The sequence below is a fragment of the Hypanus sabinus genome, unplaced genomic scaffold (genome assembly GCF_030144855.1).
Source record: "Hypanus sabinus isolate sHypSab1 unplaced genomic scaffold, sHypSab1.hap1 scaffold_298, whole genome shotgun sequence".
NCBI lineage: Eukaryota > Metazoa > Chordata > Chondrichthyes > Myliobatiformes > Dasyatidae > Hypanus > Hypanus sabinus.
Window position 1 is genome coordinate 358400 of NW_026781133.1, and position 24741 is coordinate 383140.

A 24741-nucleotide genomic window follows, 5' to 3' on the forward strand; every position below is an offset into this window, starting at 1 on the left:
TAGGTGGGGGAGGGGGAAATGCGAAATGATAGGAGAGGACCGGAGCGGGTGGAGTGAAGCTGAAAGCTGGAAAGGTGATTGGCAAAAGTGATACAGAGCTGGAGAAGGGAAAGGATCATGGGACAGGAGGCCTAGGGAGAAAGAAAGGTGGAGGGGAGCACCAGAGGGAGATAGAGAACAGGTGGCGTGATGGGCAACTCAGTATGTCAGGGATGGGGTAAGAAGGGGAGGAGGGGCATTAACGGAAGTTAGAGAAGTCAATATTCATGCTTTTCTTTCTCCCTTATCACTATTGCTTTGTTTTTTTTTTGTATATGAATTTGTATACAAGTTCCCTCTCTTCAGCAAGAATCATTCCTTTGCCGCCCGGCTGGCAGTTTCCGCAGCCACAACCCCCGCATTTTGGCTCGCATGCTGCACCAATACTATCCATTTCCGATTTCCACGCTCGATTTCCATAGCGGTTTTCTAGAACACGAAAGATGACATCTGCAGTTTTATAAGTTTTGAGGCGAAGGTCTCTTCTGACTTTGTGGTCAAGACTGTTCAGCAATTGAACCTTTTTCACCTCTCCTGCACCGGTCGGCTCTCCCTGCCTCTGGAGTGCGTCCCAGTCCTTTCTCCACCTGTGAAAATCACGTCTGCTGCCAGGAAACTTGGGAAGGGCCGTCGGTTTCAGTCTGATGGCTGGCGTGGGAAAATTGGAGGAAAAGCCCAACGCCGTTGGTGTTAGTATTTCAGCATCCTCCTTTCTCCTTCCTTCCTTTTTCAGGACTACAGTTTATTGCTCTTGCTGTCCCAGCTCAAAGCTCACAGATTTCTGTTTCCTGGTCCTCCAGTTTCCGAGTCAAACAGTTTTGTCAAGCAGTATTTTCACTGCTCCCTTTGCACATGTGCAGCTTCCACACTCGAACGGGACTGAATACCCGAAGGTTTTAACCGGATTCCATTCAATGACCAAACAACTTTCCTTCTTTTCCATTTTTTATTTTTATTTTCACAAGTGTGGCATTTCATAGTTCTTAGTTATTAGTCAGTAGTCATAAATAATCAGTCATGTCAGTCATTAGTCTAGTCAAGGTTAGTCATAAGGCAGTGGCATTAGCATTAGCATTAGCATTAGGATTAGGTGAAAAACTGGCTGCCTCTCGGACTTCGGAGACAATTTCGGACCTGCACCTCCGTTTCTCTACTGGACCGTTATGGTTCCAAACTGGGTGAACCCTTGCGCCATTTTCAAGAAGTGCCTGCATGCGATGATCCCGATGGCGGAGTTAAACCAAACGCAGTGACAGCAGTGTTCCTTCCCCTGAAACAGTCTCAACAATTATTTAAAGTTCGGCAACTTACCGCGGGTTGTGACGCTGCTCTCGGACTGCCACTGTGACGCTGCGGGGTCCGCCCAAATGTTCTGGGCAGAAACCGCCCTCAGGCAGTAGGTTCCGTCCTCTCTGCCAGTGAATTCTTGCTCTTCCTTGATACCTTCCTGAAACTCAAATTTGACTTGACAATCATACACATTTGGTGGAGATGGCCGAGAGAATCTCTTCCCAAAGACTGAGCAGGCCTTTACCCAGTGTGACCTCGCTGGTGTCTCAGTAGATTAGATGACAGCGTGAATCCTTTCCCACAGTCTGAGCAGGTGAATGGCCGCTCCCCAGTGTGAACTGACTGGTGTGCCAATAGTTTGGACGACTGTGTGAATCCCTTCCCACAGACTGAGCAGGTGAATGGCCGCTCCCCAGTGTGAACTCGCTGGTGGTTTTGTAGATCAGATGACTGAGTGAATCCCCTCCCACATTCTGAGCAGGTGAATGGCTTCTCCCCAGTGTGAACTCGCTGGTGTCTCTGTAAGGTGGATGAATGACTGAATCCTTTCCCACAATCTGAGCAGGTGAATGGCCTCTCCCCAGTGTGAACTCGTTGGTGACTGTGTAGGGTGGATGAATGACTGAATCCCTTCCCACAGTCTGAGCAGATGAACGGCCTCTCCCCAGTGTGAACTCGCTGGTGTTTTTGTAGATCAGATGACTGACTGAATCCCTTCCCACATTCTGAGCAGGTGAACGGCCACACCCCTGTGTGTACTCGCTGGTGTGCCTTCAGTGTGGATGAGCAAGTGAATCCCTTCCCACAGTCTGAGCAGGTGAATGGCCTCTCCCCAGTGTGAACTCGCTGATGTACCTTCAGTTTAGATGAGCAAGTGAATCCCTTCCCACAGTCTGAGCAGGCGAACAGCCGCTGCCCGGTGTGAACTCGCTGGTGAGCCATTAGATCAGATGACCGAGTGAATCCTTCCCCACAAATTCAGCAGATGACCAGCCTCTGCCCCGTGTGAACTGACTGGTGTGTCCACAGGTGGGAAGACCGACTGAACCCCTTCCCACTCACAGAATAGATGAATGGACTTCCCCAGTGTGTAGCTTCAGTTGAGATTACCGAGTGAATCCATTCCCACAGTCTGAGCAGGTGAATGGTCTCTCCCCTGTGTAAAATGATGGACGTGTCAATTGGTCAGATGACCGAGTGAATCCCTCCGCAAAGTCTGAGCAGGAAGGATGGCTGATTGAATCTCTTGCTCCTTAAATATCTAGACAGAGACAGCACAACTGGTGTGTTGTGTTTGAATTCCCATAGACAAATTCCTGGTCGATTTTAACCTGTGAAAAGATTTAAAAATCCATCAGTGGGTGAAGGACAACATTTGAGATGAGATCACTTGAGTTGCCAAGGTGTGATCCGACATCACACAGTTACAGTGAAGTTCAACACAAGTTGGAGAGAGAAATCACCTTCTAACTGGGCACAGTGCTGGTATCTGGGACGACCCTCAAACTCTCTGATGGTCTATAAGAGTGGGACACTTATGCCATCTCCAATCTGTGACTTGGCTCTATTTGACTCTGTCCATTTGAATTAGTCCCTCTTCCCACTGAGCTGAAAGGGTGTCTGGCCGCACAGTAACAGAAACCCTCTCACTTAAATAGCATTTGTTGACGTGCAGCTGGGGTTTCCCTTTATGTAATGTTAATATAAAGTGCCACAGTTTCAATGCCATGTCAAATATCTCCTGACCTGGCTGGTGGCATAGTGGCATCAATGCCAGACTTCAGGATGAAAGGTCCCGAGTTCGAATCCAGCCGGCTCTCCTGCACGCTTTCCATCCGTGCTGGGTTACGAGCTGGTGATCTCTTTGGAATCTCACCCGGCAGAAGTTTCCCCTCATGTTCCCCTGAACGTTTCACCTTTCACCCTTAACCCACGGCCTCTGGTTATAGTCACACTCCATCTCAGTGGAGAAAACCAGCTTGCTTTTACCCTATCTCTAACCCTCATAATTGTAGTATACCTCCATCGAATCTCCCCTCAATCTTCCACATTCCAAGGAATAAAGTCCTGGCCTGTTCAATCTCTCCTTATAACACAAGTCCTCCAGACCGGGCAACATCCTTGTGATGACAAGGAAGGGGTGAGGGGGAATTGAGAGTGAGGGAGAGAGGGAGCAAGAAGGGAGGGCTGGAGTAATCTCGGGATTACTGACTGTGCCACGCGGCAGTGACAGTAGTAATGGAATGAGGTGGAGGATAAATGCGTGGCTGAGGGATTGGAGCAGGGGGCAGGGATTCAAGTTTCTTGATCATTGGGACCTCTTTTGGAGCAAGAGTAATCTGTACAAAAATGAAACCTAGGGGGACCAATATCCTGGCGGGAGATCTGTGAAGGCTACTGGGGAGACTTTAAACTAGAATGGTTGGGGGGTGGGAATCAAATTGAAGAGACTAGGAGAGAAGAGGTTAGTTCACAAATAGAGAAAGCTTGTAGACAGTGTGAGGAAATCTAGGAATAATGGTGCATATTTCCCTGAAGGTGGAATCTCATGTGGTGAAGAAAGCTTTTGGTATGCTGGCCTTTATAAATCAGAGCATTGAGTATTGGAGTTGGGATGTGATGTTAAAATTGTAGAAGGCATTAGCAAGGCAAGATTTTGGAGTTTTGTATACAGTTCTGGTCACGAAATTATAGGAAAGATTTCAATAGAGTACAGAGGAGATTTACCAGAATGTTACCTGGGTTTCAGCACCCAAGTTACAGAGAAAGATTGAACAAGTTAGGTCTTCATTATTTGGAGCGTAGAAGGTTGTGGGGGGACTTGATAGAGGTATTTAAAATTATGAGGGGATAGACAGAGTTGACGTGGACAGGTTTTTTCCATTGAGAGTAGGGGAGATTCAAATAGGAGGACATGAGTTGAGAGTTAAGGGGCAAAAGATTAGGGGGCAACACGAGGGGTAACTTCTTTACTCAGAGAGTGGTAACTGTGTGGAACGAGCTTCCAGTGGAAGTGGTAGAGACAGGTTCGATTTTGTCATTTAAAAAAAATTGTATAGGTATATGTACAGGAAAGGAATGGAGGGTTATGGGGTGAGTGCAGGTAAGTGGAATGAGGTGAGAGTAAGCGTTCGGCATGGACTAGAAGGGCCGAGATGGCTTGTTTCCGTGCTGTAATTGTTATATGGTTTTACCGGGTACGATTCTGGTCTCCATATCCGACAGCGGGGAGTTTTTACACATACGGGGACCAACTGCAGCTCAACCCTAGCTGATGCGGGTGTTTCTCCTGTTCAGGTGGTGGTGAGGAAGGGGTTAATCTCAGGTTTGTGTAAATCCAGGGCCGGGTACAGTGGGAAAGGGCCGGGACCAAGCCGGACAGCTGGAGGCTCCAGGCTCGCCAGTCTTGCATCCCTGGTTTTAGTTTTGCACTGTGTCGGGATCACGGGATCAGTTTGTTGCGGTTCCCCAAGCTGGGAGGGTGGACGTGGGTGAAGGGGGCCTGTCTATGTGTCGGTGTGGGGTGAATGGTCAGAAGGGTGTGGGTGTGCGGAGGGTGATTGGGGTACTGTGGGTTATCGGAAGTAACATGACTTGGGTGGATGGACAAGGGGTAAATTACGTTGTCAACGAAGGTGGATCTGGTCCAATGAATCAGACAGCTCAGCTCGCATGTCCTTTCAGGAGGCCACAATTCTCTCATCATCTTAATCACGGACTAATCTTCCTGTTAACATTGAGTTTGTTACAGAGCCCCAGGTCTGGGAATGGCTGGGTGGTAGGAATCAGAGGGTGATGGTGAGAGACTGTTTCTTAGACTCGAGTCCTGTGCTTAGTGACGTTCCCTGGGGTTACGCCCATTGCTACTTGTCATCTATGTCAATAATTTGGTTGAGAAAGTACAGGGTATGGGGAGAGAGTTTGCAGCAAGTTCAAACAAATACTGTTTTTGAAAGAGAGTCAGTATAAACACTCCCCTCTCTTTCCCTCTCCCCACTCAGAACTGACCAAAAGCTACATCAGAGGATGCAAGACCTTGAACTGAGTGACCACTGTGAGGGAATGGGAGTGGTTTCAAAGGGCCGGGCTGCTGGAAGCACATTACCAGACCTGGAGTGATTGGAACTGGGTCTGACAGAGGCATAACTGGTTCTTCTGGGCACATTCAGTCTCACTCCCCACTATTACCTACCTTCCTTTGTACAGGTATGTAATGTCTAAAGGACCAGTGTTTGAGTAAATGAGACTCACCAGACTTTCTCCGGACTGAATCACCGGAATCTCCGAGTCAGATTGGTTTCTCTCCAGTTGATGCTCTCAATCCTCGGGATGGTTCACTTGTTGCTGTTCCCTCGTCTTACAGTCGTGGTTTGCCTCCAGTTGGGGTTTTTCTTCAAGTAAATCTCTCACCACAGGTCTAACTTTAACCAGAGAGACAATGGAGCACGTTAATAATGAAAAGGAGAACTAAACATTTCTGCGTAATGTTACTAAGAACAAAACTCACTGAGATTTAAACACTGAAGGCAGATTTAACGATCTCAGTGAACAATATTTTATTGCCCCTCACATGTCAAAGAATGATATGGGATAAGAAGGAGCCATCATTCAATCATGGTAAGACATAAGACACAGGAACAGAATTAGGTGAAGCTACTTAGCAATCATGAGTATATTAATCTCTGTCATAAATATACTCAAACGGCAGCCTCAATCAACCTCTGTGGCAACAAATTCCACAGATCAGACACCTTTTGGCCAAAAAAATTTTCTCATCTCAGTTTTAAGGAGATGCATCTTTATTCTGAGACAGTGCTGTCAGATCGCAGACTCTCCATCCCTCTGAACTCCATTGAGCACAGGTCCAAAACCCTCAAATGCTCCACCGATCATTCCTGGGATTACTTATGTAAACCTTGTTAGCAATACTCACTCAACACCTCACAAGCCCAAACAGCTCGATTGCTGGGTCGATTTTACCTGGATCAAAAACTGTTACATCCCAGGACCCAACCTCACAATCACACAGCTGAATCTGCCACTCACCGACCCTGAGAGTCTCACACATTGTCCCCACATCTCACACTGGGTAGTGCAATCCGGGATTTCCCCACAACCAATGTCCAGTTGCTCGAAATTTCTGCTTCATTGCAGGACGAACATCCAGCCCCATCTGTAGAAGCTCAAACCAAAGTCAAAGCTAAAACACCAAGAGTTCCATTTGCCTGGAAAGCCGATCACAGGATTAGAGCCCAAGCACGAACTCTCCCAGTACTCTTTGCTGCCAGCAAAATGCTGCAGTGTGTCAGCCCGTCACTGTTCATAAACGAGCACCTCCACACCAATGCACAACAGAACTGGGACCTGATGACCCTCCGGCATTCCAGCTAACAATAACCGATTCTGGAAATGACTCAGCGAGGCCAAAGGTACAAAAGAGCACTTCACGATGAAGACAAGGGTTGGAAGAAAGTTTGCTGATATATAACATTGAGGAGGTGGGATACAAGGCGGACTGAGGATGACCCAGATGGTTGGTGTACATCACTGAAGTGGGGTTGGGGTTGTGAGGAGACTGGACAGAGGTTGAACAAGATGAGCAGATGGAACCAGGTGGGAGAAGGGATCAAGGACGATCACTGATGGTCCTCCAGCAACACATAGGTACTGAATGAATAGTACATACTATCGTACAAAAGATTCTAAAATGACAGAATTAGCAAAAATAACAAGAACTTTAACAGATATACTGTGGCCCTCACCAAATTTTTATCTACACACCATAGAGAGTTTCCCATCCGGACACTTCACGCTTTGCATGGTAACTGCTCCGCCCGTGACTGTGAGGAACAGCAGAGACCTTTGGATCCAGATCAGCACATCACAGAAACCATCCTCCCCCCTAGACTTCCCAGTCCCTCGGTAAAGCAGGCAGTAAAATCAAAGATCCCCACAATCTGGGACCCACCCCACTCCGGCAGAAGACACAACAGCCATAAAGCTCCAGGACAAATGTGAGGAGCCTCAGGAAGCGAGGCGAGTTCGGGGGAAGTTAACGAGACTCAGTGCCAACATCAGATTTCCCCAACACAACATGGAGGATGCATGACCACCCACCTGGAGATTGTGAACATGCACAAAGAGATCGTTACATCTATGGTTAAATGGGAGGGGCAAATGGGATCACGTGACCGGTGGGGTCTAACACCCCAGACGTAGACTCCAGCTTCCCAGCACTCAGTGGAAATAAACAGACGCCCCTCACATCTCCTCTCACCTTAACTGTGTCAGATATTTCAAACCCCCAGGAAAAAAACATACCCTCTGTCCACTCTATCTATTCCTCTCGTAATCTGATAAAAGTCCATCCAGTCTCACCCCAGCCTGTGCCGCTCTGGAGAAAACAACACAAGTTTGTCCAGCCTCTTGTTATAGCTCATGCACTCTAATCCAGTCAGTATCCTGGTAAAACTGTTCTGCACCCTCTCCAAAGCCCCGACATCCTTCCGAGAATGGGGGCGACCAGAACTGCATGAAACACTCCAGATGTGGTCTAAATAGTTTAACAAAGCTGCAACACAACTTCCCGACTTTTGAACTCAGTGCTTCAACTAATAAAGACAACCATGCCATTTGCTTCTTAACCACCCGATCAATCTGTGCTGTCTCTTTCAGGGAGCGATGAACTTGGAGTCTAAGATCCCTCTGATCATCGACATTGTTCAGGGTTTTACATTTAACACTGTACTGTCTCATACATTCAGGGGTGCAGTGCTACCAGAGCTCACCGGAGAGCCGCTCCGACACCTCTGTAAAACAGTCAAAATAAACAAGCGGGGAATTTAACAACCCCGGATATTAAATAGAGGGAATTTTACGGAAGCGGGGGTTGGGAAGTAGGGGTGTTGGCTGGTGGGGAAAAATACCACTAATAACATTAGGATATTTGTTCGTTTTTGGTGAAATCCTGGAGCTGTGACTGTTTTTAATTTAGGTATTTGTGAAATTCCTTCTCGCTCGACCCGTTGTCCATGAAGCTGGAAAATACCTGTACACAAATGCGAGCATTTTTCCGCTCTTTCCAATGGGTACCATTGGATTCCAGGAAGGAGCTATAATAAGCACGGAATGAACATCGAAACCTATGTTTAAGAGTGGAAAATAATGAAAGAAAAATTCAGTGCTCGCTCATCTTCTTCCTGATTTTGATCAGATACACAAGCTAATCATTCAAAATCCCCTTCAACACCTGGATAAATTTAATTTTGTTTTGGAAGCCAAATGGAAAAAAAATTCTAGGCTACAAGCTAGTTTTACGTCATTTCATATCATTAGTAGCTGATTAACTCCTTGGCCTCGCTCCACCAACTGTAGTTGATTGAAAAGAGGCTCTTTTTCTCTTTGCGTTGATAGGAAAAAGAGTAACTTAGTGAGGCAATGAACGAGATGAAATGCATTTCCAAACCTCCCAAATGGTTGCTCTCCTCCCATTAACATTTGTCACTTCCGAAATACAATATTTTCTATTCGTATAGTTGCGATAATAATTTATGTAAAGATTCTAGCTTCTTTAACTTTTTATATATTTAAACACTAAACAGGATGTATGAAGGTCGAACCATGTAACACCAGACGTGTGAGGATATTTTGAGTATCGACACTCACAGGTACACTTCAATATATTGAGAAAGGGATGGAGCAGTGGACCCAGAGTGAAGTGATAAGCAGGTGAGAGGACGTACAAAGACAGAGGGGATGAGAGGGAGTGGGACGGAGGGGTGTGAGGTAAATTTGTTCACCGGAAGGGGAAATCGATATCCATGCCATCAGGGTGGGTGGGGGCACCCAGACGGAATACAAGTTGCTGATCCCGCACCCTGAGGATGGCCTCATCTTGGCAAGGGATGGGATGACACGTCGGAACGGGAATGGGAATCGGAATTGAAATGTTTGGACACCGGGAAGTCCCGCTCGGAGTGGATGGTTGAAAGATTAATTTATTATCAAAGCAGGAATTCATAAATAACGCTGAGTTTTTTTTTCCTTCTCCAGAGAACCACAAAACAAAGAAAACGTTAGTCGTTCAGAGAGAGAAAAAAATGAAACTCCCTCCCCCCCCCCCGCATCAGAAAGGACGGCATCCCGATCATCAACCCCCAAAACCCACCCCTCCCCCCCCGCACAAAAGGGAAGAAAAATATCGACACCCGTTAAAAAAAACACTCCTACCCGACAAAACTGCGGAGGAGCCGGTGTCACCAGTGTCGAGGCGGCCGCATCGGGAGCAGCGGACACAACGGGCGACCCCGGAAGATTCACAGGTGAAGTGTCGCCTCACCTGGAAGGATGTTTGGACAACGGAAAGAGTTCGGCCGTCCGGCCCTGTCACTGTGACACCCCGAACTCCACATCAAATCCGTCCAAATGAATCTGGGTGAACTTTAATGACCAATAAATATAATTCCTCTCGGTGATCAGCTGTCTGAATGATTCCCTGACTCTGAGAGGAAGGGGTATCTATGGTCCACAGTGTCAGGGTGTTGAGTTTACCAGGAGACAAAGACTACAGGGACGAAAGGTTTTCTGCTGTCTAACACACTGTGTGTGGACCCCACTGGCAATTCTGGTGTTGTGACCCGAATCGAGACAAACACCACGCTGCCCACTCCACCAACAACACGGCACAGCCGTACACATAACAGGGGACTTTACATCCCACAACATTGGATTCAGTGATGAAACCCGTCATTAATGTTGTCGTCTCACCGAAAAGTCCATTAACCCTAACCCTGCAATATGGTGTTAAATCCCGCTCCCCATATTAACACGGGTTATACAGTCCAAAGAACAAACTGCCGGAGGAACTCAGTGGGTCGGACAGCATCTGTGGAGGGAGATGGACCGTCAACATTTCGGGCCGAGACCCTCCCTCTGGACTGAGAGTGGAGGGGAAATAGTCAGAGAAAAGAGGTGAGGGGTAGGGATGGGGCATGAGCTGGAGAGTGAGAGGTGGATTCAGGTGAGGGGGGAGGTGGAAGATGAAAATAGTGACAGGGGTGGGAGCTGAGTGGTTGGGGCAACACGGGGCTGCAGAAGATGGAAACTAATTCCATGAACAATGAGGTTAGAGAGTATTTGTTATACAGAGTGCAATGAAGAGTCACCTGACTGATCCCTGGAGAGGTGGGGTCATAACCTGAAGACAGATCAAATGTGATAACTCTAAATGTCATTTAGAGAATCGAGGACTGAGAGGTGAACACATTGAAATGCAGAACATCATTACCGGTTGAACCAGTGATCCCAGTCTCTGAAAAAGGGGGTGGACTGTCCGGGACTGAGATGAGGGGAAACTCCGAGGGTTGTGAATGTCTGTAAAACAATGTAATCACTCTTATGTACTGAATATTACCATGTATTATTTTACTAGACACATTTTGCTATGTATTTTTTACTCGGTACCTTGTATTCTCTTAGCAACATACTGTGGCAGTTAAAGAACACCTGTTTCGCATTAGCAATACTAGTGAGCAGAAATGTACATATATACAACAGCATGGCTTCTGAAGAGATAACGGTGGCAGGGAGGATGGTATGAGCAGGAAATGTATTGTGAGGGAGGTGAAGGGAGGCTGACTGCTCTACGTGTACGTGTAGCTTCACCTTTGTCCCCTTCAGACAACGCAGTGAGATCCGGATCAAATAGCTCCGCACAATTAAAATAGATTATTACATTTACACAATTAGAATAGCTTATTACATTTTTTTATATTTTTGTACTATATATATATATACACTTTAAGTCACAATTGTTAAAATCTTTTGTTAAGAATTAGGTTCTACTGCTACCGCAGAGACAACGAATTTTATGGCATATGCTGGTGCTATTAAACTTGATTCTGATATTGATATGGGAGACCCATCACCGGTCACCTGATCCCAGTTACTGCAGATCGTAATGTGAGATTGAAGACTTTTCCATATATTTGCGTTCCACAGAAATGACAACTGGTCAGTTTCTTTCTGTGGTTCCGGAGCAGAAGCTCAGTCTGTCTAATATTTCCACACAATTAAAGTGGCGTATTTGTTTATCATCATCACGTACTGAGCTTCAGTGAAAACCTTGCCTGATGTACCATCCACACAGATCGATACATTACAACAGTACATTGAGCTCATAGACAACAAAGAAATAACTGTAACAAAGTATTATGGCTGCAGAGAAAGTGCAGTGCAGATAGACATATGGTGCAGGGTCACGTCGAGTTACATTGTGAGGCCGAGTACATTTTATCATTCATTTTGGTTATAACTGCAGACAGGAAGCCATCCTTCAGCCTGGTGGTACACCAGGTATACCTTTAAGGCTTTTGTATCTCTCTGCCAATGTGGGAGTGGGTTTGCAGCAACAATGTCCAGGTTATGAGGTTTTTTGTGTACATGGCCTGCTTTTCCGAGCGAGGGGAAGTGTAGGGAGAGTCCATGGTGGAGGCTTGTTTCTCTGATGTTCTCTGCTCTCCAAAGCTCTTTGAAGTTCCTTGTAGTTATGGGCAGAGCAGAAGCCATACAAAGGCGTGAAGTATCGACAAGGAGCTCAGAGACCTCGGCCTTCACCCTGCCTTGAGTAGCTGGATCCTGGAATTCCTGTCAGATTGTTGGCAGGTGGTAAGAGCGGGCTCCATCTCCTCTGTCTCTCTGACCCTCAGCACACATAACCCACAGGGTTGTCTCTTTGTCCCTCTCCTTTACTCTCTGTGCACCCATGACTTGTGTTGCCACCCACAGCTCCAATCTGCTAATTAAATTTGTTGAGAATACTACATTGATTGGCCTAATCTCATATAATATCTTTCAATCGATCAAATGCCTCCTGACAAGGTTCAGTCCAAACAAACTTTTCACCCTTCTTCAGGAGATTAGTCAGAGGAAGAGCGAGAGCAGCAAAGTTCTTACAGAACTTACGATATTATCCATCCATTCCCAGAAACCTTCTAAGAGCCTTCTTACCAGTCAGAATAGGAACTTGAGAAATTGCCTGGACTTTTGCCTGAACAGGAGCCAACTTGCCTTGACCTACAACATAGCCAAGACAGGTCACAGTGGCATGGCCAAATTCACTCTTAGCTAACTGTAAGGTCGTCCTGAGAAAACCTGTCAAACAGTTTTTCTACTGCAGAGATATGCTCTTCCCCAGTGTCACTCCCTGTGACTAAGTCATCAATATAGGCATCTGTGTGTTCTAACCCTCGAATTTCAATATCAATCATTCTCTGGAATGTTCCTGGAGCATTTTTCTTTCCAAAAGGCAAAACATTGTATTCATACAACCTAGATGGTGTCACAAATGCAGAAATTTCTCTACCTCTCTCCATCAATGGAACACACCAATACCCTTTCAACAGATTAATCTTTGTAAGAAATTAGCTATTCCAACTTTATTGATGCAATCATCTATCCTAGCGATAAGATAGGCAACTGTTTTTGTTGCTGCATTTCCCTTCCCATAATCTGTGCCTCTGAGACCTACTGAATCTGTTTCCACACTTACAACAATTGCTCAGCGAATTTACATTTTCTACGTTCATGCGATATGGGTGTTGTTTAATCGGTTTGGCTTGACCAATATCTGCGTCATGTACTGAGACCGTGATTTGCTTGGGAACATCGGGAAATAAATCTTTAAACTTCAGAATTAATTCCTTCAGCTGTTGTTGTTGCTTTGGCTGCAGTTGAGCCAACTTGTTATCAATATTTTCTGGAACAACGGAGTTCATTAGCCTAACTGGGACCACGTTTGGCTTGTGAAAAGTCTCACATGAGTCAATGGTTTCATTCTCAGGGTTGCCAGATTCATATATTTTGACAACAACACTCACAGATGGTGCCTGATTGTCAAAATAAGGCTTTATCCTATTTATGTGTACTAGCTGTGTTAGTTTACTTCAGTCGTGTGTTGTAACAACATAATTCACATCGTTAAATTGAGAGACTATTTCAAACGGTCTATTGAATTTCACCTGAAGTGGATTCGTCAACATAAGGCAAGCACCTTATCTCGCACCTGGTATTTTCTTTCGCAACCCTGCTTATCAAACCAACACTTCATTTTGTTTTGAGAAATCTTTAAGTTTTGTCTTGCTAGACCACAGAATTGGTGTAGTTTATTTTTGAAATTTAATACATAGTCGAACAAGTTAACATGTACATCCCCATCAATCCACCATTCCTTTTACAAGGTCAAAGCTCACCTCACTCTGCGTCCAAATACGAGTTCAAATGGAGTAAAGCCCAATGATTCTTGAACCGACTCTCTTACTGCGAACAAAAGCAAATGTATTCCTTCATCCTAGTCGTTTCCATTTTCAATATAGTATGTCTTAATCATTGTTTTGGGGGTATATTGAAATCTTTCTAAAGCCCCTTGTGATTCTGGATGGTACGCAGACGATGTAATTTGTTTTGCTCCCAGTTCATAAACTACCTGCTGGAATAACCCAGATGTAAAATTACTTCCTTGATCAGACTGGATTTCTTGAGGTAAATCGAATAAAGTAAAAAAAAAACTCGGTAAGAGCCTTCGATACATTTTTAGCTTTAATATTTCTGAGAGGTATTGCCTCTGGGAATCTGGACGCAGTAGACATAATAGTTAGCAGATACTGATGACCAGCTTTAGTCTTTGGCAATGGGCCAACAGAATCCACTATAACTTTGGAAAAGGGTTCACCAAATGCAGGTATAGGCCGGAGTGGGGCCACTGGGATGACCTGATTAGTTTTAGCCAAAACTTGACTAGTGTGACAAATCCAAGCATTAATTTCTGGTTTACCCTGGTTATCTCTGCTACTCTTTTCAAAACTCTTATTCAGGGTAAACATAACCTTATGAGTTAAAGCAAACTGATCTGCTAATCTAGCAGACTCCTGCAAAGTGGCAGCAGCATTTCCATCTAAATACGTCTTTATGTCATTAGGGACACACTTTTTGAATTCTTCAATTAAAACCAACTCTTTCAAGCTGCTAAAATCATCATTTACATTTTTATATGTGCACCACCGGGCAATACACACAAATTTCTCATAAGCAAATTCCATATAAGTCTGGCTCAGATTTCTTCAAATTTCTAAACTTTTGCCTGTATGCTTCTGAGACCAACTCATAAGCTTTGAGCACAGCCTGCTTCACTACGTCATAATGTGTGGTACATGGCCAACTGGTTAAGGTGTTGAACTAGCAATCTGAAGGTCATGATTTCAAGCCTCAGCCAAGGCAGTATGAGTGGCTTTGAGCAAAGCACTGAACCACACACAGCTCCTGCACATTTATAGCCCAGCAGAATAGGCATGCTAAGCCTTTCCCTTTATTACACTTTATGAGACAATTTTCTGTCTATTTTTCTGCCTCTCTAGCCTCAAACTGCCTCTGCCTTTCAGCAGCCTCCATCTTTAATTTTTCTCACTTGTACTGGAGCTCAAGCTCACTAGGTTTACTTTCAGGAAACACCTCCAACTCCTCCACTTTAAACACAACCTCAGATACATAATGTTCAGCTATTATCCTCTGCATCTGTGCCCTCCTCATTGTCGATTTCACCTTAGCAATTTTTAACCTTTCAGCAATACTCAACAACTCAACCCTTCTGGCGTCCTCTAATGCCACAGAGGTTGGCGCTTCCTGACATTGATCAACATCCATTGCTGCAAATTTTCCAAACAGAAATAAATCAAAAGAGATTTCCCCAATGAAATTGATAATTAATCAATCCTCAAATTTGATCATATCCCAGAAGCAGGCCCCATTTTGTTACGAACCTTAACGCTTCAGAAACGAACCAGCAGCAACAGACTACTACTGGAGTCTGTTTTTGATGTGAAAACCACAATGCTTATTAGTATCCACTTATACTATAGTAACTTAAGCAAATTAAATGAAAATTAACAGTGTTATGTGTATATATGTGTGTAAATATAACTCCCAAACTATTGAGCTCGGGGGAAACAAGGCTTGGAGTCTTCAGATGGTAAAGTATGAATGTTCAGTTCATCCACAAAATAGGTGATGAGAGAGATATTTGTAATTCAGGGTAAATGTCGAGAGAAGGCAGTTATGTCGTACAGCAATGGAGATGAGGCTGAGTACAGAGCTATGGTGGAAATCTTTGTCACATGGTACGAGCAGAATCATCTGCAGCTTACTGTGAAAAAGACTAAGGAGGGTGGTGGACCTGAGGAGGGTTAAGGCACCGGTGACCCCTGTTTCCACCCAACGGGTCATTGTGGACATGGTGGAAGATTACAAATACCTGGGGATACGAATTGACAATAAACAGGACTGCTCAAAGAACACACAGGCTGTTTACAAGAAGGGTCAGAGCCGACTCTGTTTCCTGAGGTGACTGAGGTCCTTTGACCAGACGATGGTGAGTATGTTCTACGAGGCTGTGGTGACCAGTGTTATCATGTTTGCTGTTGTGTGCTGGGGAAGAAGGTTGAGGGTAGCAGACACCAACGGAATCAACAAACTCATTCGTAAGGCCAGTGATGTTCCGGGGGTTGAACTGGACTCTCTGACGGTGGTGTCGTAAAAGAGAATGATGTCCAAGTTGCATGCCATCTTGGACAATGACTCCAATCCGCTCCATAATATACTGGTTAGGCACAGGAGTACATTCAGCCGGAGACTCATTCCACCGAGATGTAACATTGAGCGTCACAGGAAGTCATTCCTGCCTGTGGCCATCAAACTTTTCTAATCTTCCCTCGGAGTGCCAGACATCCTGAGCCAATAGGCTGGTCCTGGAATTATTTCCACTTGCAAAGATTAACTTATTATTATTTAATTATTGATGGTTTTATATTGCTATATTTCTACACTGTTCTTGGTTGGTGTGGCTGAAATGAAACTCAATTTCCCTCAGGATCAATAAAGTACGTCTGCCTGTCTGTCTGTTCTACAGGTTCCACAGTGGTAAAATGAGAGACCAGTTGCTGTAGATTTTATCCATCATCTTTACAAATCTACATACGAATTATCACCGAAAGTGACTTGTCATGAGGGGTATCATCTTCAAATGAATGACCACGTCACACCCAGGCAAGGGTTAACACATAAGTGGACTTCACAGGATACCTCAAATCAGATACACGTCTATGGATCAAACAAGGTGACAACCACACATTCAATGTACAGTGAATGGATAATTAACCCACCCTTGTGGGCACAGAAAAGTTCTAAACAGTGACCTTTAGCCACTAGTTCCCTGGTTTCAATCCTTCCATTTTTCATCCATCTCCATCTGACTCTGAGTGTCTGTGTCCTCGGTTAAAACTAAACAAGCTGCGAGCGATGTAAACAAGCTGCAAGTCAGACTGATTCACCTTCTTAATTTCTCTTAAAATGACAGTCCATATCAAACGAAACCTAGGGATTCATAACAATGGCCACTCCCCACTATGAACTGACTTGTGTTCCAGTAGTTGGGATGACTGAGTGAATCCTTTCCCACAGACTGAGCAGGTGAACGGCTTCTCCCCAATGTGAACTTGCTGATGTCTCTGTAGGTTGGATGACTGAGTGAATCCTTTCCCACAGTCTGAGCAGGTGAACAGCCTCTCCCCAGTGTGAACTGACTGGTGTGCCAGTAGGTGGGATGACTGAGTGAATGCCTTCCCACATTCTGAGCAAGTGAACGGCTTCTCCCCAGTGTGAACTCGCTGATGTCTCTGAAGGGTGGAAGAGTGTGTGAATCTCTTCCCACATTCTGAGCAGGTGAACGGCTTCTCCCCAGTGTGAACTCGCTGATGACTATGTAGGTTGGATGAGTGAGCGAATCTCTTTCCACATTCTGCGCAGGTGAACGGCTTCTCCCCAGAGTGAACTAACTTGTGTTCCAGTAGGTGGGATGACTGAGTGAATCCCTTCCCACATTCTGAGCAGGTGAATGGCTTCTCCCCAGTGTGAACTCGCTGATGTCTCTGTAGGGTGGAAGAGTCAGTGAATCCCTTCCCACAGTCTGAGCAGATGAACGATTTCTCCCCGGTGTGAAATCGCTGGTGACTCTGTAGTGTGGATGACCAAGTGAATTTCTTCCCACATTCTGTGCAGGTGAACGGCTTCTCTCCAGTGTGAGCTTGTTGATGACTCTGTAGGTAGGATGACCGAGTGAATTCCTTCCCACATTCTGAGCAGGTGAATGGCTTCTCCCCAGTGTGAACTCGCTGATGACTCAGTAGTGTGGATGGATCAGTGAATCTCTTCCCACAGACTGAGCAGGTGAACGGCTTCTCCCCAGTGTGAACTCGATGATGTCTCTGTAGATTGGATAATTGAGTGAATCTCTTCCCACATTCTGAGCAGGTGAACGGCTTCTCCCCAGTATGAACTCGCTGATGCTTCTGTAGGGTGGATGAATCAGTGAATCTCTTCCCACATTCTGAGCAGGTGAACGGCTTCTCCCCAGTGTGAACTCGCTGATGTCTCTGTAGGGCAGATGAATCAGTGACTCTCTTCCCACATTCTGAGCAAGTGAACGGCCTCTCCCCAGTGTGAACTTGCTGGTGTGCCAGTAGTTGGGATGACCGAGTGAATCCCTTCCCACACTCTGAGCAGGTGAATGGCCTCTCTCCAGTGTGAACTCGCTGATGACTCTGTAGTGTGGATGACTGAGTGAATCCCTTCCCACAGACTGAGCAGGTGAATGGCTTCTCCCCAGTGTGAACTCGTTTGTGACTGTGCAGGTGGGATGACTGAGTGAATCCCTTCCCACATTGTGAGCAGGTGAACGGCCTCAGCCCAGTGTGAACACGCTGGTGTGCCATTAGGTCAGATGACTGAGTGAATCCTTTCCCAGATATTCAGCAGATCACCAGCCTTTGCCCAGAGTGATCTGACTGGTGTGTCCACAGGTGGGAAGACTGACTGAATCCTTTCTCACACACAGTACAGGTGAATGGCCTTGCCCAGTGTGAATGTGCTGATGTACCTTCAATTGTGATGACCGAGTGAATACATTCCCACTGTCTGAGCAGGTGAATGGCCTCTCTCCTGTGTAAAATGACGGGCGTGCCAGTTGGTCAGATGACGGAGTGAATCCCTCCCCACAGTCTGAGCAGGAAGGATGATCGAGTGAATCCCTCCCCACAGTCTGAGCAGGAAGGATGGTCGATTGAATCCCTCGCCCCACTTCTTAAATATCTGGACAGAGACAACAAAACTGGTGTGCCATGATTGAGCTTCCTGGAGATAAATTCCTTCTCATTTTTAACCTGTAAAAGATTTACAAAATCCATCAATGTGTTTAGGACAACATTTCAGATGTGATTACTTGAGTTGCCAAGGTTTGATCTGGAATCACACTGATACAGTGAGGTTAAACCCAGGTTGGACAGATAAATCATCTCCTGACTGGGCACAGTCTGGAATGACCATCAATTCCCTAATGCTGTTCCTGTTTCTATAAGAATGGGGCATTTCTGCCATCTCCAATTTGTACCTGGGCTGAGTTGGACTCTCTCCATTGGTATTATTCTCTGTTCCTGCTAAGCTGCATGGGTGCCTGGCCCCACAGTAACTGAAACAGTCTCACACAAATAGTCTTTCTTGATGTGCATCTGGGATTTTTTTTTATGTATTATTAACTTTAAGTGCCACAGTTTTAACGCTATATAAAAAATTCCTGTTGAGGTGAATGGTTGGTCTCCACAGCTGTTAAAAAGACAGAGTGAATTTTTGTAATATTTCACATTCTTGTAGAAAATTACAACACAGAAACAGGCCCTTTGGGCCATCTAGTTTGTGCTGAACTATTTAATCTGCCCACTCCCATACCCCTACCATCCAGGTACCTACATGAACCTCTGAAATGTTGAAATTGAGCTTGCATGCACTTCTTGCGCTGTCTGCTCATTCCACACCCGGATGACTGACCGTATGAAGAAGTTTCCCCTCATGTTACCCTTAACATTTCACCTTTCATCCTGAACCCAGGGCCTCTGGTTGTAATCCCACCCCATCTCAGTGGTAAAAGCCAGCTTGCATTTACACTATCTATGCCCTTCTATCACAATCAAATCTCTCCTCAATCTGCTACATTCCAAGGAATAAAGTCCTGACCTGTTCAATCTTTCCTTATAACCCAAGTCCTCCAGACATGGCAACATCCTTGTGAATTTTCTCTGAACTCTTTCAAAGTCCTTACATCTTTCCTGTAGGTTGTGAACAAAACTGCACTCAGTACTCCAAATTAGGCTTCAGCAATGTCTTCTGCAAGTCAACATAACATCCATCTTTTGTTGTCAGTATTTTTGTTCATGAAGGCCATTGGGCTAAAATCTTCCCTTCCGACTCTACCTAACTGTGATACCACTTTCTTCAAGAGGTCCTTTTCTGATATAACACTCCCCTGTGCCCGACCAGTCACTGTGAAAGACCTCCCTTGGTAGGTCAGACCAAAGTGCCACAACTCACACTGGTCTGCATTAAATTCCATTTTCCATTTCTCAAACCATTTTCCCACCTGGTCCAGATCACACTGAAAGCCCTGATAGTCCTCCTCACTGTCCACTACACCACCAGTCTTGTTGTCATCCACAAATTTGCTATCCAGATTACTGATATAGATGAAAAACAACAACAGATCCAGCACTGATCCTTTTTGCAACCACTAGTCACAGGCCTCCAGTCAGAGAGGCAACCATCTGCTACCACACTCTGGCTTCTCCCAAAGACAGTGTCTCATTCAATTTACTGTCTCATCTTGAATGCTGAGTGACTGAACCTTCTTGACCAAACTCCCATATGAGACTTTGTCAAGTGCCTTGCTAAAGTCCATGTAGACAACATCCACTTGCCTTGTCTTCATCCACTTTCCTGATATCTTCCTCGAGTAGCTCCATTAGATTGGTTAGACATGACCTATCATGCACAAAGCCATGCTGTCTATCCTTAATCAGTCCACATCTATCCAAATACTTATATATCCGGTTCCTACACATATGTCCCAATGACTTTCTCACTACTGCTGTGAAATTCACCAACATATCACTTCCTAGCTTAATTTTAGAGCTTTTCTTGAACAGTGGAACAACATTGTCTGTCCTCCAATCCTCCAGTACCTCACCTGTCACTAAGGATGATTTAAATATCTGTGCTTGGATCCCGACAATTCCTGCACTTGTCTTCCACAGGGTGCCAGGGATCTACATTTCAAGCCCTGGGAATTTATCCACACTAATTTGCCTTGAGACAGCAAATACCTCCACCTCTGTAATCTGTCCAGGGTCTCTGAAGTTGATGCTGCTTTGCCTCACCTCTATCGACTCTGTGTCCATCTCCTGAGTCAATACGGATGCAAAACTGCTATTTAAAACCTCCCCCATCTATTTTGTCTCCCGTACAGATTACCATTCTGATCGTCCAGAGTGGGCATGTTTCTGTTCTGACCTTCTCCACGTTTCTGTGACAGAGAAGCAGGCCAAACCTGACTGGAAGTGGAATCTGGTAGGAATGACGATGGAGCATCAATGGCTGGAGTTTCTGGGAGCAACTCGGGAGCTGAGTGATAGACACATCCCAAAGAAGTGGAAACATTGGAAAGGCAGGAGGACACAACCGTGGCTGAAATGAGAAGCCAAAGCCAACATAAAAGCCAAAGAGATGGCAAACAAAAGAGCAGAAACTATTGGGAAGCTTTTAAAAACCAAGAGAAGACAACTGAAAAAATTGTCGGATGAGCTCATGGTGTGGAATTACGATATTGCAGTCATTACTGAGTCCTGGTAGCACCCAACTGTCTAAAGTATTTAGAGGAACAAAATATCCGGGGCCTCAATATTTCTTGAAAACCAAGGTTCCCTGCATCAGTTACCTTTCTACTTTTAGTTTTGCAGGCACGTACAAACTCTACACCTGCAAAATTTCACTTCTGAAGAACTCCCACTCACCAAGTGCACATTTGCCAGAAAACAGCCTGTCCCAATCCACACTTGTCAGATCCTTTCTGACGCCATCAAAATTGACCTCTCTCCAATTTAGAATCTCAACCTGTGGTCCAGACCTCTCTTTTTCCATAATTACTTGGAATCTCATGGCATTATGAACACTATTCTGTGTCACCAGCCCTAGATCATTTCCTAACAGCCTATTGCACATTTCTACATTGGGAATTCTACATTCCGATTATGGGCACATTTGACAAACTCTACCCCAACTAACCCTTTTACGGTATAGGAGTCTCAGTCAATATATGGAAAATTAAAATCACTTAATATATCAAGCTTTGTTTCTTGGCATAGTCTGCGATCACTAGAGAAAAATTTGTCGCTCTAAATTCCTCAGACTGTTGGCTGGAGCCAAGTTCCTGTAATGGCTACAATATAATAATATATGTTCCATACACACTGGTTGTTTGGTGACAAATACACAACAGTGCTCTTTCACTTCAGAGCACTGAAAAGTTTGAAATAGGGACCTAAATCCTAAGAACTTTCAACAGGGTTACAATTGAGAGTATTGTGACTGGCTGTGTCACTGCCTGGTATGAGGACTGTACTTCCCTCAATCGCAGGACTCTGCAGAGAGTGGTGCAGACATCCCAAAGCCAGGACCAGCAAGCTCTGGGACAGCTTCTTCCACTAAGCCATCAGACTGACTAATTCATCCTGATTCATCCTGTATCTCTATGTTATGTTGACTGCCTGTTGTACACACTATTTATTATGACTATAAATTGCACATTTAGTCAGAGACGTAATGTAAATGTTTCTTCTCCTCATGTATATGAAGGATATAAGTAATAAAGCCAATTCAATTCAATTAACCCCCTCCATTATTTGTTCTGTCATTCTGGCTCCCTCCCTGCCTGCAACTTTAGTTTGACTCTCCCACTAGCACTTGCAAGCCTTACCACTAGGACGTTAATCCTCTTCTTGTTATGTTCCCCTAACTATCGAATCCCTATCACATCTTTGACTTAGCTCTGCCAGTTAATTCCTCCTACAACAGTTTCTAAAGTGTCCCACCCGTTATTGAGGAAAAGCCAGGTGTTACAAATTTCAAAGCCTTACAAATACCGACTCCACAAACCTTGGCCCAACAATCAGCAGCCATGGGCTCCGCTAAGTCCCTGCCTAGCACTCTGAAAATTAAAATACTTAATGCCCACAAAGCAAGAGAAGACAGCAAAGAGTTTTCAGTTAGCCATTTCCTTAGTTCGTAATGTACTTAAGAAATGTCAGGTAACAGGAATGGTGGAGGTCATTTTGAGGTCTAGAAGACCAAGAAGTCCTTCCGAGAAAACTGCTCGTAGGATTGCTAGAAAGGAAAACCAAAACACCCGTTTGACTGCAAAAGACCTTCAGGAATATTTAGCAGACTCTGAAGTGGTGGTGCACTGTTCTACTGTGCAGCGATACCTGCACAAATATGACCTTCATGGAAGAGTCATCCAAAGAAAAATTTCCTGCATCCTCACCACAAAACTCAGCATCAGAAGTTTGCAAAGGAACATCTAAACAAGCCTTATGCATTTTGGAAACAAATCCTGTGGACTGATGAAGTTACAAAAGAACTTATTGGCCACGATGAGCAATGGTATGTTTGGAGAAAAAAAGGGTGCAGCATTTCATGAACAGAACACCCCTTCAACTGTTAAGCAAGGGGGTGGATTGATCATGCTTTGGGCTTGTGTTACAGCCAGTTGCATGGGAATATTTCACTGGTATATGGAAATTGAATCCAATTAAATACCAGCAAAATCTGGAAGCAAACATCACACCGTCTGTAAAAAAGCTGAAGATGAAAAGAGAATGGCTTCGACAACAGGATAATGATCCTAAACACACCTCAAAATCCACAATGGACTACCTCAGGAGGCACAAGCTGAAGGTTTTGCCATGGCCCTCACAGGCCCCTGACCTAAACATCATCGAAAAACTGTGGATAGACCTCAAAAGAGCAGTGCATGCAAGACGGCCCAAGAATCTCACAGAACTAGAAGCCTTTTGCAAGGAAGAATGGACAAAAATCCCCAAACAAGAATTGAAAGACTCTTGGCTGGCGACAGAAAGTATTTATAAGCTGTGATACTTGCCAACGGGGTTGTTACTAAGCACTGACTATGGAGGGTGTCCAAACTCAGGCCCTTTTCCTTTTTTATTATTTTGAAACTGTAAATGATGGATGCAAAACAGTAATCTTGCTTAAAATATTAAACAATGTGTCATCTTTAACTTTCTGCCTTTTGGAAATCAGGTCATTGTTTTACTCGCTTAGCTGTTCTCAGGAACAGGAATTTTGAGCAGGGGTGCCCAGACTTTTGTATGTCACTGTGTGCAATTTTCTTACTAAATGATGCTTTAAGAAGTCAGACTTCCAAATATCACTCCCCTTCTTCCCACTTGCAAATTCTCCAGCAAATTTTGCATCACCAAAATGCAAACAGGTACAACCAGTTTCTGTATTTTACATAAATATTTCCGCTGAACCCTCCCTCAAGTGTTGGACGGTGATGAACTTGGTTATGGCAATGCCAATGAATATGAAGGGAAGGGCAGTAGTTTGACTCACTAGAGTCTGGCATATTTGTGATTTGAAGGCTACTTGTTGTCCAGGACAAAGGTGTTTAATATCATTATGTACCAAGAGAGAATGGGTCAAAACATGTCCTCACGTGTAGAAAAGTCCAGAACAAGAGGAGGTAGAACAAGCAACACACACAAAATGCTGGAGGAACTCAGCAGGCCGGGCAGCATCTATGGAAATGAGTACTAATGCTGTTCCAGCATTAAAAGAGTTCCAGCTTCTGCAGATTTTCACTTGCTGCGGTTGGAGATAGAACAAAAGTGATTTTCTCAACAGCTGATAGAAAGATTTTGTTCTCTTTTTCCGAGTTCCTAATCCTTGCATTCAGATAGCTGGAGCTCAGCTCCGTCTGTGAGATCTATCTGCTCCCGTTCCCTGATTAGCCGGAAGCTCCCCGGGGCCCGTGTACGGATCGTGGGGCTGAGAGAGAAGAAAAAAATCTGGCCTGTGCTGAGTTTGCGGGCGACAGTCTCCGGTTCTCACAGCAATTGTCGCTTAATTTGAGTCAGAAAAACCCTTACCTTTCCGATCCTCCCGACATTTTGTATACTGCGCGCATGCGTAGTTATCGGAGACGGCTGCGATCCTGACGCCTGCGCATTTGATCGGTGCTTCAAACGACAGCGAAATTTTAAACGCGGTGATTTATGGGTAAGTATGGTGCCATTAAAAGATTCTGCAGGGACCGGTTCCACGTCCATATCAGTTTTTTTTTCTGTGTAGAAAACTCAGCAGCTTTCTTAACGCAGAAAGCGACTCCCATAAACGATACACTCAATATCAACAGGCATTTCGTGTTCTGAAACAGATGTGAAACAAAAGAGATTCTGCATT

At 44.9% G+C, this 24741-nt stretch overlaps 1 protein-coding gene across 1 annotated transcript; it reads right to left on the bottom strand.

Annotated features, from left to right (window-relative positions):
• Window positions 1–590: 590 nt before the first annotated feature.
• Window positions 591–24444, bottom strand: LOC132388330 (oocyte zinc finger protein XlCOF6-like). Its single transcript, XM_059960667.1, has 3 exons — window positions 24429–24444; window positions 16956–18593; window positions 591–2259 (listed from the first exon to the last, which is right to left on the bottom strand). Exons 2-3 carry the CDS (start codon window positions 18144–18146, stop codon window positions 1570–1572), a joined length of 1881 nt encoding a protein of 626 aa, XP_059816650.1. The 5' UTR covers window positions 18147–18593; window positions 24429–24444; the 3' UTR covers window positions 591–1569.
• Between the last annotated feature and the right edge of the window lie 297 nt (window positions 24445–24741).

What these genes read in the sequence shown, in the direction of transcription:
- LOC132388330 (XM_059960667.1), bottom strand. Translation starts at nt 18,146, where the DNA reads ATGGCACACCAGCGTGTTCACACTGGGCTGAGGCCGTTCACCTGCTCA. An exon ending in ACCTACTGGCACACCAGTCA is followed by an intron (nt 2,260 to 16,955) that starts GTTCACACTGGG and finishes ATGGCTCACCAG; the next exon opens with CGAGTTCACACCGGGCAGCG.